This window comes from Sporisorium graminicola, chromosome SGRAM_6 (genome assembly GCF_005498985.1).
Source record: "Sporisorium graminicola strain CBS 10092 chromosome SGRAM_6, whole genome shotgun sequence".
Lineage (NCBI taxonomy): Eukaryota > Fungi > Basidiomycota > Ustilaginomycetes > Ustilaginales > Ustilaginaceae > Sporisorium > Sporisorium graminicola.
The window spans coordinates 79,802-97,094 of record NC_043736.1 but is presented as its reverse complement, the minus strand read 5'-3'; the positions used below and the strand labels follow the sequence as shown (position 1 = coordinate 97,094).

General features: G+C 56.2%; 7 protein-coding genes and 1 pseudogene across 8 annotated transcripts, besides 1 other annotated feature; 2 read left to right on the top strand and 6 right to left on the bottom strand.

The window, feature by feature from the left end:
* Positions 1-1,039: 1,039 nt before the first annotated feature.
* EX895_005190 lies at positions 1,040-3,065 on the bottom strand (annotated as a pseudogene). Its single transcript has 4 exons — positions 2,791-3,065; positions 2,561-2,590; positions 1,495-1,587; positions 1,040-1,355 (listed from the first exon to the last, which is right to left on the bottom strand).
* Positions 1,040-3,065: a sequence feature.
* Positions 3,066-3,661: 596 nt separating this feature from the next.
* Positions 3,662-4,492, bottom strand: EX895_005189 (uncharacterized protein; the record flags this gene model as incomplete). Its single annotated transcript, XM_029885783.1, has 2 exons — positions 3,662-4,037; positions 4,326-4,492. 2 exons carry the CDS (start codon positions 4,490-4,492, stop codon positions 3,662-3,664), a joined length of 543 nt encoding a protein of 180 aa, XP_029737635.1.
* A 983-nt stretch (positions 4,493-5,475) lies between these two features.
* On the bottom strand, positions 5,476-6,209 carry EX895_005188 (uncharacterized protein; the record flags this gene model as incomplete). Its single annotated transcript, XM_029885782.1, has 4 exons — positions 5,476-5,656; positions 5,742-5,771; positions 5,864-5,893; positions 5,971-6,209. The coding sequence occupies 4 exons, from the start codon at positions 6,207-6,209 to the stop codon at positions 5,476-5,478; spliced, it is 480 nt and encodes a 159-aa protein (XP_029737634.1).
* A 1,789-nt stretch (positions 6,210-7,998) lies between these two features.
* Positions 7,999-9,457, top strand: EX895_005187 (uncharacterized protein; the record flags this gene model as incomplete). The annotated part of the gene is made up of 3 exons (XM_029885781.1): positions 7,999-9,086; positions 9,176-9,223; positions 9,313-9,457. The coding sequence occupies 3 exons, from the start codon at positions 7,999-8,001 to the stop codon at positions 9,455-9,457; spliced, it is 1,281 nt and encodes a 426-aa protein (XP_029737633.1).
* Positions 9,458-9,527: 70 nt separating this feature from the next.
* On the bottom strand, positions 9,528-10,379 carry EX895_005186 (uncharacterized protein; the record flags this gene model as incomplete). Its single annotated transcript, XM_029885780.1, has 1 exon — positions 9,528-10,379. The coding sequence occupies one exon, from the start codon at positions 10,377-10,379 to the stop codon at positions 9,528-9,530; it is 852 nt and encodes a 283-aa protein (XP_029737632.1).
* A 485-nt stretch (positions 10,380-10,864) lies between these two features.
* EX895_005185 (uncharacterized protein) lies at positions 10,865-12,441 on the top strand (the record flags this gene model as incomplete). Its single annotated transcript, XM_029885779.1, has 2 exons — positions 10,865-11,469; positions 11,559-12,441. 2 exons carry the CDS (start codon positions 10,865-10,867, stop codon positions 12,439-12,441), a joined length of 1,488 nt encoding a protein of 495 aa, XP_029737631.1.
* Positions 12,442-12,526: 85 nt separating this feature from the next.
* On the bottom strand, positions 12,527-13,927 carry EX895_005184 (uncharacterized protein; the record flags this gene model as incomplete). The annotated part of the gene is made up of 1 exon (XM_029885778.1): positions 12,527-13,927. One exon carries the CDS (start codon positions 13,925-13,927, stop codon positions 12,527-12,529), a length of 1,401 nt encoding a protein of 466 aa, XP_029737630.1.
* A 440-nt stretch (positions 13,928-14,367) lies between these two features.
* On the bottom strand, positions 14,368-16,161 carry EX895_005183 (uncharacterized protein; the record flags this gene model as incomplete). The annotated part of the gene is made up of 1 exon (XM_029885777.1): positions 14,368-16,161. The coding sequence occupies one exon, from the start codon at positions 16,159-16,161 to the stop codon at positions 14,368-14,370; it is 1,794 nt and encodes a 597-aa protein (XP_029737629.1).
* Between the last annotated feature and the right edge of the window lie 1,132 nt (positions 16,162-17,293).

Sequence of the window (17,293 nt, the reverse complement as noted above, 5' to 3'; positions counted from 1 at the left end):
TAAAAGATGTTGCGTTGCTTTGAGATCAAGCTTACTCTGCTCCACCTTCCCCGCAGAGAGTCTCTCATGAACTCGATTGTTTCCGTCAGATCATTGCCACGAAGGCAGTGTGCCCGCGGTCCGAGCTAACCAGATTTACGGACCGACCGCTCCGAATCGAGTGGGGACGGTGTTCGCTTTGTCCAGACACAGAACCCCAAGCCGTGCCCGTTGTTCCGTTCAATTCTGTCGAGATTGTGCAACCAATGACGAAGCTGCCGTCGCCCATAGAAGGCTTTCTGGTGTCGTGTCCCGCAGCACTTGTGACTGTCAAGACATGGATGTCGCCTCACAGCCCGCACAAATTGGGGAGAGAGATCATACTAAGCTTGACCATGGAACAAGATGACAGATGTAAGATCAAAGCATGTCGCCTTCCTATCTTTCTTGAATACTAATCAGATGAAGTAACGGCGGCAAGCAGCCAATAGATTGCCAAAGGTGTGTGGACAGAACAGCTACAACACGAATCACTGACGCACGTTGGAACTTCCAGCATCTGACACTGTAGGCGACTCGACGGCTTCTTCAGCTCGAGCCCGCTCTTCGGCGAATCGCTCAACCAGGTGCATCGCAGCCTGCCTAGCCACTTGTCGATTGGGAAGCCCTAAATCGGCCCTTACTTGGCCTCTGGCCCGGGACAGAAGCCTACAAATCGACGAGAGTCAAAAAGGTTAGAGGTGGAATGTAAGTGATGGCGTCAGGACTTGTTGTCTATGAAAGCGACTCACGCTGCTCTATCCCGTTCATCCCAGCCAGGGCTGCTCACGTACGTGGGCAACAAAATTTGCAGTCAAATGTACGGTAAGGTGTTCAGCAGCTCCTTCGCAGGGTCCGAGGCTCCTCGCGTTCTGCAAGGGACAAAAGCTCTTTCTGCCATCACTAGTACTTACGTTCCTCGCCTGCCACTGCTGTACCATCGTACCCAAGCCAGAAACATAAACGAGACGACTTGTCAGCGGAGGGACGAGACAAAACGAAGCTCTCTTCCATGAACTCACTAAAAGTCGGTGATGAGCTCCTGGCCGCGTCTGTGCAAGAACTCAGGCCAGGTGGCCTCGATCTGAGGCCAGTCCCTGCTGGCATCGTAACGAAAGTTTCCTGCAATAGCTTCGTCCCACAGCCACTTGATTGGGTAGCCGCCGTTCTCGACAACTCCGGGATACTGCGCAGCAGCGCCGAAGACCAAGACGAACGCGACCAAGGTGATACTGGCGAGCATCTGCATCGTGTGAGAAGTGTACATTATTGTGCGCGAGGAAAAATTGGAAGAAAAGGGCTTCTTTAACCAGGATTCGGTCTGCTTTGCAGTGAAGCTAGTTGAAGAGTGGTTGTCGAGTCCAAAACCAGCCGCAACGACAGCTGGTTCTTATACGTTTGATTGGGTGAGGGTCAGTCTCGCGAATGGCAACTGCACTATGTCGTGAATAGCTGCTCAGGAACGTTCGTGCGTACCTTCGCCTTTGTTTCGTTGCAGTCCACAGCTGGAGATACTCGAGGGAGCCGGTACAATCGTCAATGAGGGTGTCGGTATGCGTCGCCAACGGCCTGTGATGCACGTCGTGGGAACGGTGTTTCAAGGTATCAAGTCAACCTTCCCCACGTGTCAAGTCAACTCGTCCCCGTTGTCCTACTGTTGAATGCCAGCACAGCTGATGTCATCTTTGAGTGACTTCATCATCGGTCTCTTCAAGGAGTCAAATTCAGGCTGCTCGCCCTTCTCGAAAGGCTTGAGGCGCATTCATGCTAGCTGGTATCTCTGGTTGCTTGAACGGAACAACTAAAGTGCATCGACAGAGAAACTGTGGGAAAAGCTGGTTCTCACGCCTTGATCAACGTCATGCTCGGCCGTCGAGCTGTTGAATGCTGAGGCTTGGCCGAAATGAAGCTCTTAAACGACGCCATATGCTGTTGCTGTACACTTGACCCGTGAGACACACGGAGGTTGACAGGAAACGTTCTCAGTCATTTCGTGAGGAGGGGACTCGAGGATGATGAACACGAAAGGCGAGCGCCTAATCAAGGAGGTGAGTTGTCACAAGTGACGACAGCATAGTGTACACTTGCCACCGCTTATCACTACATCCCGGGCAGGTTGCCGCTCGAAGAAGCACCTATCTCCTGACTGCTGCCTGCAACCTCGCCCAGCCCCAGGCGGAGCAGGCTTCCCCACTCTTTTCTTTGTGTTTCATGTCCATCGGGCCACTCGCTCTTCACCCTCGCTCCTTCGATGACCACCTGCCGAGCTGTCTCTCCTAGCAAGGCGTTTGTTTGTGCGCTGTCTCCTCCAATTCGGGCTTGCGGAACATTGCTAAGCTGAGCGGCTTTGAGTTTTCTCGCAAAGTCGAAAAGGAGCAGAGAGCCGAGATCTTTAAAGTCGCTCCAGGGGCCATGTAACGGCAGAGAGTCGTGACTGTCGACTTTGAGAAAGTCTAGGAAGCTGAAAGATGCAGAAGTTTGTGCGTGAGCACAGACGCCTTTCCATGTCCTCGTCGCGGCAGCTGCGGATGCTGCTACTTACCTGCGCATACCGTTCTGCTCGGAAGCGTTCCTGCCCACACATTGGGAAAGAGCAAATTGTGTTGCTGTGGACGTAAGCTGGGCTGCAATGACAGAGTCCAGCGCCGTCTCGAAAGAACGTGCTTACAAATTGCCGTGATACCGCTTGCTGGAAGAGTTGAAGGGCCAGGATCAGTCGAGACGATCTTCCCGCACGACCAAAGCCCCCTGTCCTGAAGTACTGTTACTTACTAGTAAAACAAACTCGTGAGCACCTGAGCGTCAGTTTGCAGGTAGTGGTACCATTGCGTCTGGAACTGACGCAGATAAACGGGCAAAGCTCTTCGCAGAGTTCCTCTGGACAGCTCTCGCCACAAGAACTGGACGCTGGCACCGCCTTCCTGGATCACATCAGGGTAAGGTGCAATGGGAAGGGTGACTGCCGGACTGGAGCTCAACAAGGTTGCCGCAATTGCAATGCGTACAATCCACAGGAGGAAGATTGACCTCATGCTTGCTATTCCCATGTCTCGTTGCAGGACAAGTGGAGGACTGGAGGTGAAGAGCTTGAAGACGGATCCAAAACGCTCCCCAGCAGCAAGCCAGTCAGCTTAAGTAGCTGTCAAGTCCGGTACAACGGAGGCATAAAAGCGAGACTTTCGTCGTTCACTTGTCGAGTTTGATCGATTGAGCCTCATTTCATCTACCCTCGGCTACGTACTGAAGTATGCATTTGCAAGCTCTGACCTCGACGTCTGACCGCCCTTCGACGCTTATTTGGACACGAACTTGAACCCCGTTTCGATTGCCGACAGGAGCTCTGCAGCCGCTCAAAGCGCCAGCAAGAAGACTTCCTATCCTTTCATTCTGCGTTCCGAATGTGGAACAATGCCGCTGATAGTAAACGCCACGAAGTAGTACCAGCAGCCTTTTCCCACCGGAGAACGCCATCCCTTTTCAGGTATTCACCGAAAAGCCACCATCGCAAGAGGCCGTGCGAAAACTTCTTCGCCTGAGATGTGGCTGTATGATAGGCGTGGTATTTGCGACACAGGTGTAATCGGTTTCTAAATATCAGAGGGATGCGAAGCAGAGCACACTGAGTTGTCATTTGGAGCTGTGCTCAGCCTAGCCCCAGAGTCTTGCCCCATTGACGTAGCTGCTCAGCACGCTGCTGCTCAGCTCGGCGTTGTGCTGCACGCCGCTCTTCAGCACGTGCAGCTTCGAGGCTTTGCGACACTCGAGCCACGCGCGCTTCGCCGAACCCGGCAGGTGGTCTCCAAGCGCTTGGTCCGCCAAATTCCATCATTGGTCCTCGGGATCGCGGCGGCACCCTAGCTGCCATCGATCCAGCCGCCACTATCGGTTGCTCTGGAGCCTGCATGGTGAGACGCTTGACTGCAAATGCCTTAACGAGCATCTCGGCTAGCGTCCTTTTATGGGGTCGATCGCCGACAGGATAAGTGGCATCCTTTTGCTCCGCGGCCATGTCCATGAACCTGTTGCCAGAACGGAAGGGATGAGCCAAAGTGACAATGCGTGCGGACCATGCTGATGTTGGAGAAAGCTCCTCGCAGCTCACATTTTACGTCCAGCCGGATTGGGGTTTCTGGGCATGAGAATGAACCATGGTCAGTATTCGCAGCAGAGAACAAATCAACTGTTCCGAGAAGCCATTATCGACCTACCGCAAGCCATTGAAGTGTGTACTGATTATAGGGTTGTTCAGACTTGGTCAGATAGTGGCTCAACGGTGAGAAACTACAGTACACCAAGCAAAGACTTACTGGAAGAACGCATGGATCATGTTCAGGCCGTCTGTACGGACGAAATTCTTCCAAGCTTCTTGACCTTCGGCATACTGTGGTGGCAGATGCATGACCAAGGTACCTGCCTGGACGTTCTGCCAGAGAAACTGGGTGGTTTCTCCCGCCTGCATCACACTCTCCGGCATTGTGGCGTGCACGTTGACAACCAGCCAGAGTATTGGGACCAGGAGTGTAACGAGTAGAAAGCGAGGGGACGTCATCGGAGATAGCGACAGCAACTTGGCAGTTTGAAAGCGTTTTTCAGAAGGGCGATACGAGCATGGGGTGGGAAGCTAGTGAAGCGGAAGCCAATTTATGTCTGTTGAGAACTGTCTCAGTCTCCAACTGCGATCAAGCAAAGGCGATCAGTGGCTGGCTTAAGCATGGGTGGGGGGTTTGTGGTGTTCATCTCATTACTGCCAGTGCCCTCTGCGTCTTTGCCACCCATATAATTTGTTGGATGAAACAGGGTACAGCAACCTAATCAACCGCGTTCACAGTTCCCGGTGTCTATGATACGGCTACCACTTTCACATCCCGGCTGAACGTCACTCGCTACATGGATGAGAGGGAATGATTTGATTGCGGCTCGGCCTATGGTAAGACCTGGGAGCTCAATGAGGCTACCTGCCCGCCGTAAGGGGGCTGGAAGAGCGCAAGGACGAGCGAAAGAACAAAGGGAGGGAGTACAGGGAGGGAAAGAATCGAGCGCTAGGCGGTGACCAGCCTAGCGACGAGAGAAAGTTGATGGAGGAAGAGAAGAAAAACTTAGATACATGGCGTAGGCATATGAAGAGGTGGGAGGCGAGCTCCGCTCACCCAGACGCCCTCGCCTTGTCGCACGAGAGGCAGACTCCACGTTTGAAAACATTGTCGGCTTTCATCGGGAATGAAGCAGTCAGACCAGTCAAGACAGTGGCCTTCCCACCCCCGGTGAAGCTGAAGAACATCCTAGAGAAAACCTGAACATCGGCAAGAGTGTGAGTCTGATAACTTGTTCGAGGTGGGATTAAGATTTTGCATGGTATCACGGCTTTTTTTAGCTTGCTGGCTGTAAGCTCGCGCGAAGTAGATAGCAAAGCGCTGGTGACCGTCGATGGCAGACTGTCGTAGGGAAACGTCGTGCCCTCTAAAACCCGCCTGTGCTGGATTCACCTCTTCCTAGGCTCAGCGACCTTCCCCAGGCCGACTTTTCCTGTTGCTCGGCGAAGCTTTTGATCAGCTCTTGCGACACCTTCATCCTAGGCTCCGATACTCTCTGCTGGTATTTGAGCGCGTTGACTTCTTCGAAGCTCAAGGCCCGCAGGAACCTGTCCAAATTCATGTTGAAGAAAGGTGAGACTGGTGCTGTTCTGCAAAGATCTGTGCCGCAAGGGCTCAAGTCCAACCACTTACCTGCCTCTGCCTTGATACATTGCTCGCTCACTGCGAATCGAAAGAGGTAGAAACATGGATACACAGGACATTAGCTTCTACGAGTGGTGAATGTGTACTCCAGAAGCGAGGAGACGACTTACATTCGATCATTGTCCGACCTCGCGTCGATACTGTAGTACAAAGGCGAATGCAGAAGGTCAGAACGAGTTTATGAGTTCATATAAAGTCAAACAAAGGGAGAACTTACCCGAAGAGTCTGTCCACGATGGGCTGACCTTCCGTTCTCAGAAAGTTTTCCCAAGCCCCTTGTTGCTGAGCGAATGCCGCAGGAAGTCGGTTGACAAAATGGCCTTCCTCGGTAGCTTGGTTCCACAAATAGGCGGTGACTTTGTTTGCAGCAACGTCCGCAGGCGGGGTTAGTCCAGCGGAAGCGATGCCGACAACTGCTAGCAGTACGGCGATGAGGAGGACTTGGAAATTCTTCATGGCTGATTGGTCACGATGAAGGGAACGGTGAACAAGAAAGACGACTGCAGCGAAACAGCGTCTTATATACAGTTACCAAAGGCCCCTGCTCTCCTGCTCAACGAAGGCAGCTGGCAATGAGGACTGCATTGATCAGGGTCGAGAGCGAGTCTTGAGAGGGCGAAAACTTTTGCTACTGCAAGCATCTCCTATTCGACATGATTGTAAAGCCGCTACCGTCTGTTCCTCTTGTCACGTTGTATGCGCCAAGCACTTGGTAGGCGTGCATGAGAGCGAGAGGGCCCATCGGCTTTGTGCGAGAGAGGATGCGAGCCTTGAGTAGGCAGTGTACGCATGGCCACAATAAGACAAAAAGCTTTATACAATGTGGGTGGAGGAACGGCGATTGTTCGAGGTGCATTGTCTTGGACGGCCGGACGTTGTTCGGTGTGACATTGGTACTTGCTGTACGTCGTTGTTCATTTCTGTGCCCCATCATGATGGGCTGATTCCTTGGCACCCAGATATTAACGCAATGTGCAGCCACAGGCGAATGAAATCTGAATGCTCGTTTGCAAGACATATAGGCACTTCCCAAGCATTGTACCTTTCGTATCACCATCTTGGCAGTTGCTCATCTTCTTCATGTTGTAGCAGTCTCACAAGGTGCGAGAGGAGGCGGCTTCAACCTTGACACGAATCAGTGAACGCAGCACGCTGTTTGGCGCATTTCGCTGCCCGTCGTCACCCCCACTGCATCAGCTGCCCGTGCAGCTGACTTTGCTGTAAGGCTGATCGGAGTTGTGACGGCTACTAAATCCGTCGCTGTCGCCCGCCTCATACTTACTCCGCATTCGAAAGTCGTGCGAGATGGGCGAAGGCGAAAGCTTCTTAGACTGCAAGGTGAGGCCGCCGATTGACTGTCGCTCGTCATCTTATTAGCACTTTTCACCGTCGTCACCCTCGCTACCGCTAGCGTCTGCCAGAGCGGAGATTCTGGTGCCCGTGTGTGATGGTGTCTATGTTGGCTCAGTGAGATGGCAGTTCCGTACTACCGCTAGTATCCTCCAGAGAACCTCGCACATTACGCTGCATCTGCGAACGAGCGCCGCCAAGCTTTCATTCACTTCATGTTTCACAGTGGCGGGTGATGTCAGACGATATTCGAGACCGCGCAAAACCAGCTGTGGGTTCCGTACGCTATCCATCTCCCGAACCGGCAAGGACGGGACGCCGGCCTTGTCTCGATCCGATAATCTCGAGTTCCACCGTGGCAGGGGCACGTAGTTCGGCCTCGGATCAGCTCATCTAGAACGGTAACAGCGACATAGGGTCGAGGTCGGGTAAGCCATTCTCCGTTGAGTCTTTGCAGGCCAGATGAAACGTTCGTGCGCCTAGTGAATATACGAAAGTTCAAAGTACTATCAGGTTGCCATTGTTTCCAAAGTGTGTTCGGTTGATGAAGACGCTGTTCATGTGGTGCAGTCGGGACATCGTAGGCCGACCTGCAGTCGGAACACGGCCTCTAAGGCTCCGGTCACAGGCCGAGCCGGTGACAGTAGAGAAGCCTTCCGATGCGCGCGGAGCCTCTCGGTAGTCACGCTAATCCAGTTTAGACAACAAAATGCTTGGTCGAAGTCGTTTGGAGCGAATGTCGGAGAGATATAAGGTAAACTCAGCACCCGTATCGAAGCTTCTCCCCTCCATTGCCTTTGCTTAACTGCATGAACTCTGATCTACACTTTCTTATTATCCTCATCCCGCTCTCTCCTTGGGTTTTTTCCCCTGCGTTTCGCGCGTCCTTATAGCTATGCGTTTGCGAACGCTGTTGTTGGCGGCTGCGGCTTTGCTCACGTTAGTGCACGCCACAGGGATTGATGGCAGCTTCGACTCTGTGGGCGCCTCTGACGAAAGTGACCATGCCGACGATGCGATCTTTCCTAGCCCTCGCGCGGAACAGGGTGCTACTCTGGCCGTGGGCACAGATGCCACTCTTCGCGACGGGTCGATGCTGTCGCACGTACCCCGACCACGCCCTGTGCTGACTGGCCGACCGCGTACGGGGGGGCTCAGACCGATGCAGCCCACATTGCAAGCTCCTCCGTCGAGCCCGGTACAGGCGGAGTCAGTGCTAGTTCCACAGCGCGCCCAGCCGCTCGAGAAAGGCAAAGGCAAGCTGCGCAGGTCAAGAGGACAAGACAAGGACGAAGACAGGTCTCCACCTCAGCGCGCAGAGGGTCAGGGAAGGAGGAGGTTGCGCCAGGGCCGTGATTCGGCAGGTAGGGCTAGAAAGATGCGTCAGACGGACACGGGTTCTTCGAGAGAACGGGTCGAGCAAATGTCTTCACCTACCGCTCAGAGAGCGGCTATGCCTGCTCCGCAGCCCATGATCGTCCCAGGAATCTCGATGGCTGACGCCACTGGACATGCGCAGCAAGCTGCGCCTCCCAATGCAGCGACCGATGCTTTCCTTCCTAACCTCTTCAACTCGTATCTCTCGTTTCCGCAACCTGGCCCCAGTTCTCAACCCCACACGTTCAACTACCACGGTCTGCGATACGGACACTTCCCCGCTACAGAGCCCCTGCGCGAACTGCCCGCTCCGCCCTTCAGAGACGCGCAAGCCGGTATGGCATCAGTGCTACGACCGTCCGACATGCGCTGGACATTCGGGCAGGAAGAAAACCGACGGGGCGCATACCAGATGGCGCGCAGCCGTTCCAACACGGTGGCAGCTCGAACGGTTATGGCAAACGAGGCAAAGCGGCTCTACGAGGTGGAGGCGGACAAGATCCGAGAGGCGATCGACAGGCACGAGTTCCCGCTGGATACATCGGACGAGTGGAGGAGCTGGGTGAGCCAGGAAGGCGTCAGTGTGCTGCTGAGCCAAATTGATCCGTAAGTCGAATGATCGAGTGGCATATACGTAAGATTCGCGGTGCTGACCGATAGTCTTGCGTTCTGCTGATGGGTGTGGGGACGTCAAGTTCCAAGATGATCGGCCTGAATCCTTTGGCCGTGTACGGTCGAGACAGGTGAGTCCCAGCAGGTGGTATTCCCCCGATCGTTAGCTCCTCCAGCCGGCTGTTGACAGGCATTCCCCTCTAATCACCTTGGACCACAGACTGGCGGTTAAAATCCACGGGAGCGATCTCGCCGAGCAAGCCATGATCCCGCTGCACGACAAGCACGAAGAATGGGCCGCCAAGTTCCTCGTCGCTTGGTGGACAGCCTATCACAATCGACTCCTCAGGACTGGATTAGTGTAACACGTTGCAGCACGACTCTTGGTATATATGTACAGGCACATGATCCTGGTCATCGTAGCATGAGCTGCTCTCAAAGATGAGCCTTCCAGAACTCGACACCGGCGGTAAAGGCCTTTTCGAACGCCTCTTTAACCTGTGTGTCGGCGAGGTTGGGTCTGGCGGCAAAGCCATGGACCGTGTTCGGGTAGAAGATGAATTCGTGAGCCGGCTTGTCGCCCGCCTCGGCCCACTGCTTCTGCACTTCCTTGGCGTAGTCCTGCGAAAATATGGGGTCCTCTTCGGCGCAGTTGAACAGGATCGGGTTCTTGATCGCCGCGATATCGCCCTTGGTGATCATGCTCGGATGGTTGGCCACCGACACATTAATGTGGTCCGTTGCGTTGAGCGCAATGACGAGCTTGCCACCATAGCAGTAACCAACACCGCCGAGCCTGGTGTACCCCTGAGAGGCCTTGAGCTCGTCAATCCACTTCTTAAGCTTGGGCACCTTGAACGCGGGCATGTGGCGTGCAAAGAACGGGCCCGCCATGGCGAACGCTGCCCCGACCTTGAGCTTTGTGAACAGCGACGCGGCCTTCATGTCGGCAGCGGTCGAGGGCGCTACGGACAACGACTCCTCGCTGACACCCCCGCCGTTGAACACATCGGGCACGTACACAGTCAGGCCCGTGGCGTCGGCGAGCTTGTCCGGGATCACCTTGTTGTTGGCAAGCTTGAGGCCGAATGCGTCGTAGAAGTAGATGATCGCTTTGCTGGCGCTGTCCGCAGAGGGGCTGGTGGGCGTGGCAACGTACGTGGAGAGGCCATGGATGGTTTCCAGTTTGCCCTTGGGCTCGCCGGGGATGCGGAAACCGCTCACACAGTGCACGCAGAAGCCAGCGCCGCCTTCGGCAGCGTCATTTGTTCCGGTAGTCGATGTCATGGTGCTTTGCAGTTTTGAGGAGTGTTGTACCGGCCTGTGGTGGTGGTAGTAGTGTTGATGGAGGTGGTGGAGCAGAGATAAGCCAGTGTCCGTTCAAGCAGGTTCAAGTGGTTGGTTCGAGCGGTCGTGCGCCCGGCGGTAACCTCGCTTTGGCCGTATTCGACAGGGCAACATAAATGCGGAGAGACAGTGGGGCGCATGCGCGTGAAATTTTCCATGTTCTCCACGGACCATCAGCTTTTCTTTTTCGGAGCTACCAAAACAAAATATATCGCGGCGTAACAGCACCAAGCAATATCCTGTGCTTCACCTCCGCTCGATGCAGCTCGCACGACTAGTGTCCTCTTCTTTCTCTGACCGTCCATCATCAGCTCGAATTGGTTCTTCAAAGATGCAACCCTCAACATAGACCATGCTCGATCAGTGTTGACTCTGCTCAGAGTGAGGAAGGCGAAAACAACGACGACGACGACGACGACGACGAAATGAGCTCTGTTGACGAGCGACCAGAGTGTTCGCGATCCGCGCGACGAGGTGGCCAAGTTGCGAGCAAGACGCAAGGCGCGGACACTTCAGAGGCAGAAGCTTCAACGCCGTTACTGCAGCGCCCAGCAGTAGCCTCACAACGACCAACCCAAACAACCACAAGACCGAGCCGCTCTCCTTTCCCACTGCTTGCGCCACTGGTGCTCATCGCGCTGCTCATCGGCGCTGCACTCCACACCCACCTCATACCCCGGACAACACGCGACGAACGCGCAACTTCGCTGCTTCCCAACGCCACGCTGACCAACGGCACACATGCGTTCCGGCGCACTGTGATCCTCATCTCGCTCGACGGCGCCAAGCCTTCGGACCTCGATGCGGGGCTCGCACCGTCGCTGCAGGCGCTCGGGACGGCGTCGCCTCGCTCGCGACGCGCACGGTATATGCAGCCGATCTTCCCGACGCTGACGTTTCCAAACCACTGGACGCTGCTCACCGGGCTGTTTGCGTCCTCTCATGGAGTGGTGGCGAACGACTTCCACGATGCGCGCACGGGGCAGCAGTTCTACTACACGGATCCGGCGCGCTCGTGGGAGGCGCGCTGGTGGGGTGGGGAGCCGGTATGGGCGACCGCACAGCGATCGGGTGTGGGGGCGGCAGTTCTCGTCCACCTGTGACGCAGGACGGGGTTAGGCCGAGGTGGTTCCAGAGGTATGAGGGCGGGTGGGATTTGGAGGCGCGGCTGGCGCAGGTATTGGCCTGGATCGATGTCGAGAGGGTCGAGGACCGCCCCGGGTTGGTATGTGCGTATGTGCCGGACATCGACCAGGCAGCGCACACGTTCGGCCCGGACAGCCCGCAGGCGCTCGCAGCGGTCCGCAATGTCGACGCATTCATCGCCCGTCTGCACGCACACCTCGAGCAGCGCACCCTCACCGACATTGTGGACCTCGTCATCGTCAGCGACCACGGTATGACGTCGACCAGCAACACCAAGCTCGTCTACCTCGACGACCTCCTCGGGCCTTCCCTCTATGCGAAGCTCCAGCACCGCGACGGCTGGCCCTCGGCCGGGCTGCGCTTCCACGGCACACCCGCCGAGCAGCACACGCTGGCCCACCACGCGCTCCGCCGTCTCCAAGGACTCGAGCGCACGGGCTGGACCGTCTACACGCGCGCCACCCTGCCCGCGCGCTACCACCTCCGCTCGACGGCCGTGCACGACAGGCTGGCCCCGCTGTGGATCGTCCCCGATCTAGGGTGGAGCATCACGACGCACAAGGAGATGGCGGCGTTCAGCGACGGCGTGTACGCGCCCAGGGGCAACCATGGCTACGACAATGCCGAGCCCGAGATGCATGCCGTGTTCGTTGCGTCCGGTCCATCGTTTGGGCCGTTAGCTGCGGCGGAGGGGAAGCGTGGAAACAGTGGCGGAGCAAGGTGGAACATGGATGGATTTCGTAACGTCGAAGTGCACAACTTGGTGTCGCGGATCCTGGGAGTGAGAGAAGGGAAGAGAGCGCCGACGAACGGGACATGGTCGTTTTGGGATGCGCATCTTAGACCCGGGCTGTAAACGGGCCTGCAGTGGTACAGGCAATAAGACAAAAACGCACATACGATTATAATAACAGTGGCTACAAAGAACATGTGTGCGATGACTACGCTTCCGTGCGAGCCTTCTTCGCCTCGGATCCGCCGTTTGCCTCTGCCGCCGCCGCCGCGGCGGTTTCGTCCGCCTCCGGCTTCTTTTTCCTCTTGACCATCGAGCTGAGGTTGTTGACCGGTGCGTCCGGCGCAGCACCCTTGGCAGCGGCGCCTGTGAAAGGGTTGAGGTCGGTCGAGCCTTCCGCCTGCGCACCTAGGAAGGCATCCTTGATGGCTTGCTGCAGCGCGTCTTTGGTCGACATGCCCGCTGCCGCCGCCGCAGCGTCGGCAGGCAGCCCCAAGACACCCGTGAGATCCGGCTGCCCGTTGAGCTGCGCCTGGCCATCCTCGCTTTCGTACTCTTCGAGTTTGGTGTCGAGTTCCTTTTTCAGCTGCTGCACATCCAAGAGCTCCTTTTGCAGCGCTGCTTCATCGGTCAGATCCGCCAAGTCGTCCTTCTCTTTTCCTCCTGAAGCAGTATCCGCCGAGGAGCTGCTGTTCTGAGCCGCAAGAGTGTCGATGCGCGCCTGGATAACAGCAACGCGAGCGGCAAGCACATCCGACGCCGCCTGAACGTGCGCCTTGGCACCCTTGCGCTGTTCGACCTCAGGGTGAAACTCGAGCGCAAGACCGAGACGCAGGTGCGCATCGGCGAGACGGCGCGAGTGCGGGTTGAGCAAAGGCAACAGCACGTCAAGGCTGGAACGGTAGTCAGCGGAGGCTTGGGTGAAGTTCTCCGATTCCAAACCCACATCGCCGAGCAAGTTCAAGACTTCGGCCAACTCAGCCTGGATGCGCGTCTTGGACCATTCTTGTCCGTCCAGCGTTGTGAGTTTTGCAGAGTCGGAATCGAGGATGCGCTGGTAGATGACCCTGGCGAGGTCGAGAACGGAGAAGGCGGTCTGGAGATCGTCTTCGTCGTCGCCCTCTGCTGCACCTGCACCGGGAGCGCCTTCGTCTTGGTCGTCATCATCATCGTCTTCAGCGTCGCCACTGAAGCTGAACCTTGGGTCATTCTTGACGGCGCTCGATGAAGATCCTGAAGCTTTGGAGGAAGAGCCTGAAGCAGTAGGAGCGGCAACTGCAGAAGCGGAGGGAAGAGGTGCTGTACCGCCACCTCCACCGAGTGCACCCGAGTTGAGAATAAAGTTTTCGAGCACGCTCTGGCCGTAGAGCTGCAGGACTGGGGCTAGTTCGTCTGCGTCTTCAGCATGATCCGAACCCAGCTCTTCGAGAGCAAGTGCGAGCTTGTCCGAGGCAGCAACATATTCCTTGAGGGCAAAGTGGCGCTTCGCCTCATCGATCAGCTGGCGTGCTGGGGCTGATCCGGTGGCTTCTTCAGCAGCGACAGCGGCGGCGGCGTCCTCGGCCACTGATTCGGGGAGGGGGTTTGATGGCTGCTCGTTGAAAGCCATTGTGATTGATGTATGCAGGAAGAAAGAGGTGGTGGAGTAGAAGAAAGGTCTCGGATGCGGAGCAAGTGTTGGTTGGTCTGTTCGCGCTGCGCACTTTTTCTGGGCCGCCCAGCATTCTCTTTACGCGCTCTGCAAGCTCTAATTTCGATTATTTTTTTCCAGCTCAGAAGACACGCGTCGCGTCCTGTCGTGCAAGATTGGACGCTGCTGAGAAGAGAGTTGCAGCTGTCCACTTGCGAATCATCGACCCAACAGCACACACGAACCCGCCATTGGGCTGCAATCACTCCATCCACCTTGGCATTGAACAGCCGAGACGAGACGAGATCACGATGACAAACAGGTTACGGTTTCCAGTTTCCTTTTCGTCCATTCCTACTATCCTTGTTGCGTTTCTAGAAGCATTTCCAACGATAAGGGAGAGAGGAGAGCTAGCGCGTCTAGGGCAGCTTATACGAGACGACGAGCTCGGGCACAGTGTTCTGCGGAAGACCACCGAGCGCGAACGTGAGATTGTAGTAGTAGAATCCATTGACGTTCTTGGAGCTGTCGAATGTCAGCGAACGGTTAACTGCGCTCGAGGCCACATTTCCGCTCAGCGTTAGCTCGATGCCAGGCAGGGTTCCGTTGGTCGAGTTGGACGAAACCAAAAAGTTGCTCGGCAGGTTGTTCAGCGGGCTCGTGCCCACCATGAGCGTCATCTGAGTGGGTACAGTGTAGTTGGCGGCAAACGCTTTCGAATGAGGGAAGCGGATGGTCAGGTTGGACGACGAAGCGGTCGCCGAGATGGTCTGGGTCGTCGGGTAGAGCGACAGCCAGGATGCTTTGGGTTGAGCGTACTTGAGCCCATGCGTGTCGGGAGTCGCCCAAAGCATGACCGCCGGGGTGAAGGCGGTCGGGTTCTTGGCCGGACCACCTATGACAGCTTCATCGATCTCCGTACCGCCCACCGAGACATTGTCGCCGATCCAGGCCGTGTAGTTGCGAGGGCCGTACTGCTTGACATCCGCATCAAAAGGAGGCGACCAGGCGTTGGACTTGACCAAGCGTCCCGTCTTGGTACCAGCGGCGCACGGCTGCAGATACTCGCGCGACTTTTGAGAAACGTACTGGTCGTGGTACTTGCTCGTGATGGCCATCAGCGGGGCAAAGGCAGCATCGGAAACATGGGGAGATCCAGACAGCTTCCAAGGCTCGGGCCAGCTCTTGGCAGAACCGTCGTTGAGACCCGCCACGTAGAAGCCGAGCAAATTGACGTAGTCCGACAGGCCAAACCCGTAGGTTCGGTCCCACGAGCCACCGAGACTGTTGAGCTGCGGCTGCCACAGCTCGGCGGTCTTGGCCCAGACCTTGGTGATTGTGTCACCTGCACGCTTGTGCATGGTCGTGTTGGAGGGAAGGTAGCCGCCCAAGCTGAGAGCCCAGAGCGAGACGCCCGTGTAAGTGCCCGAGTTGAACTCGCTTAACGTGTCGTACATGTCGAAGAGCGAGTAGAACTCTCCGGCGTACCTCTCTGCGTACGATGTCATGTTGGCGTCGTTCTTGAGATTGCCGTAGTAGGACATGGCCATGCACCTCATCAGCCATGGGTTCGTGTAGGCAGGCGTGAGATTATCGTCATCGATGCCAAACACTCGGTAGGTATCGCCAACGACGGCTCGGTAGCCGGACTCAATGACGGCAGTCTTGGTGTCGTGATCCATCAGATGGCCAAAGTCCTCTATAGCCAGCATGAAGGCGGTGGCGACAAAGAGATTCGAGTTGGCATCATACGAGCCATAGATCTTGGGCGCATTGAGCTTGCCAGGAGCGGGCGAGTCTGGGTCGAGGAAAGCGCCGTACCAGATGTCGGACGAGTTCTTCCACTGCGCAGCGATGGCATTGTGGATAAGCTGTTTGGCCAAGGCGGCGTCACCAGGACCGTTGCGTGCCAGCAGTGACACGGCATAGTAGGCAGTGTAGCGCGACGAGGCAAAGATGAAGGGAGGCTGAAAGTTGGAGTCGAGCATGGACAACGAGGTAGAAAAGACATGACGCTGGCCAGGCGAAAGTGTGGAGAGGAAGTCGCTGCCATTGGTGCTGGCATCGGTGCGCCCGGACAGCAGCTGGTCCATACCGAGATCGGCAGTGCGCGAGATGGCCGAAGGAAGGGCTTGGACAGGCGAGAGTAAGCCTGCGACTGCCAGCGCTGCGGTAGCAGCAAGTCCGCTGCTGAGACCTGATAGCTTGACCATGTTTGCGTGCTACAGCTGGATCCGGGTGGGTGAGCCTCAAATTGGTTTCTCCGAGTGCAAGAGTTGGGAGACATCATGGCATGCTTTGCCAATCGGCCCGTGGCCTTTATGTAGCCGGAGACAGCTCACTAGATGCAGGGGAGTCTGCATGCTTACTCGTCTAGCGAAGCAGAAGCATACGATACGATAGCAGGGACAGTGCCATAGCAGTGGCAGTACCGACAAGGATCGTCGGATCAGATGGTTTGCAACAAGAACACATGCCAATCTGCATCCTGCGCTGGAGCACATCGGTGCATGTCGGTCATTTTTCGCCGTTCTGGGTTACGGGGCTACTTGGCAATCTAGGTCACAGTGGACAGAGAGGGAAACATCGCCCAAGTCTATGGGGATGATCAGCACGAGCGGCGAAGTAATGCTATAAGCGATGCGGGAGTAGGCTGAAGCGAGATAAAGATGGTGGGCATCTCGCAGAGTGACCATGCGCCAAAGTTGTATGACCGGGCCGACGTCGGCGACGTGAGCTACTTGTCGGATTTATTCCATGGTCAATAGATAGCCGAGCCGAGCGTTCCTTCTTGCCGCAAATCTGGTCTTGGTCTGAGCAAGACAACCACGAGCAACGACGCAGGATGTACGCTGTTCTCGACAGCAACAGCCTGACCGATGGATAAGCTAGCAGAATTGGGTCTCAGCGCGAAAACGGAGGTGGCTGAGTGCGGGGTGGAAGAAGAGTTGGCCGGCAAAAGAAGGGTCCGCTCGGCGTGGGGGGATGGCAGGAGGTGGGCGTGGACCAGCTCGGTAAGGACACGGCCGAGGTAGAGAGCTATAAGGATAGAAAGGAGAAGATGATCAGACGAACGTCACTTGACACAGCCGTGGCCGATGAACCTGTCCTATAGATAAGAGCGCTGTGCTATGCAAAGATCGGGCCGCTCGGAGGAGTTGACATGGCAATTTTTGGTGTAGACTTGTACGAAGCTCGCCGACACGATGCCGAAGTGATTGAAGCATGTGGCGATACATTGGCTGGCAGCAGCAGCAGAAGCCTACCGGTGACGTGTTTGAGCTTGGCCGGCGGCACGACAAGGCAGAAGGAAGGGCAACGTTCCAGATCCATGGCCGATGCAGC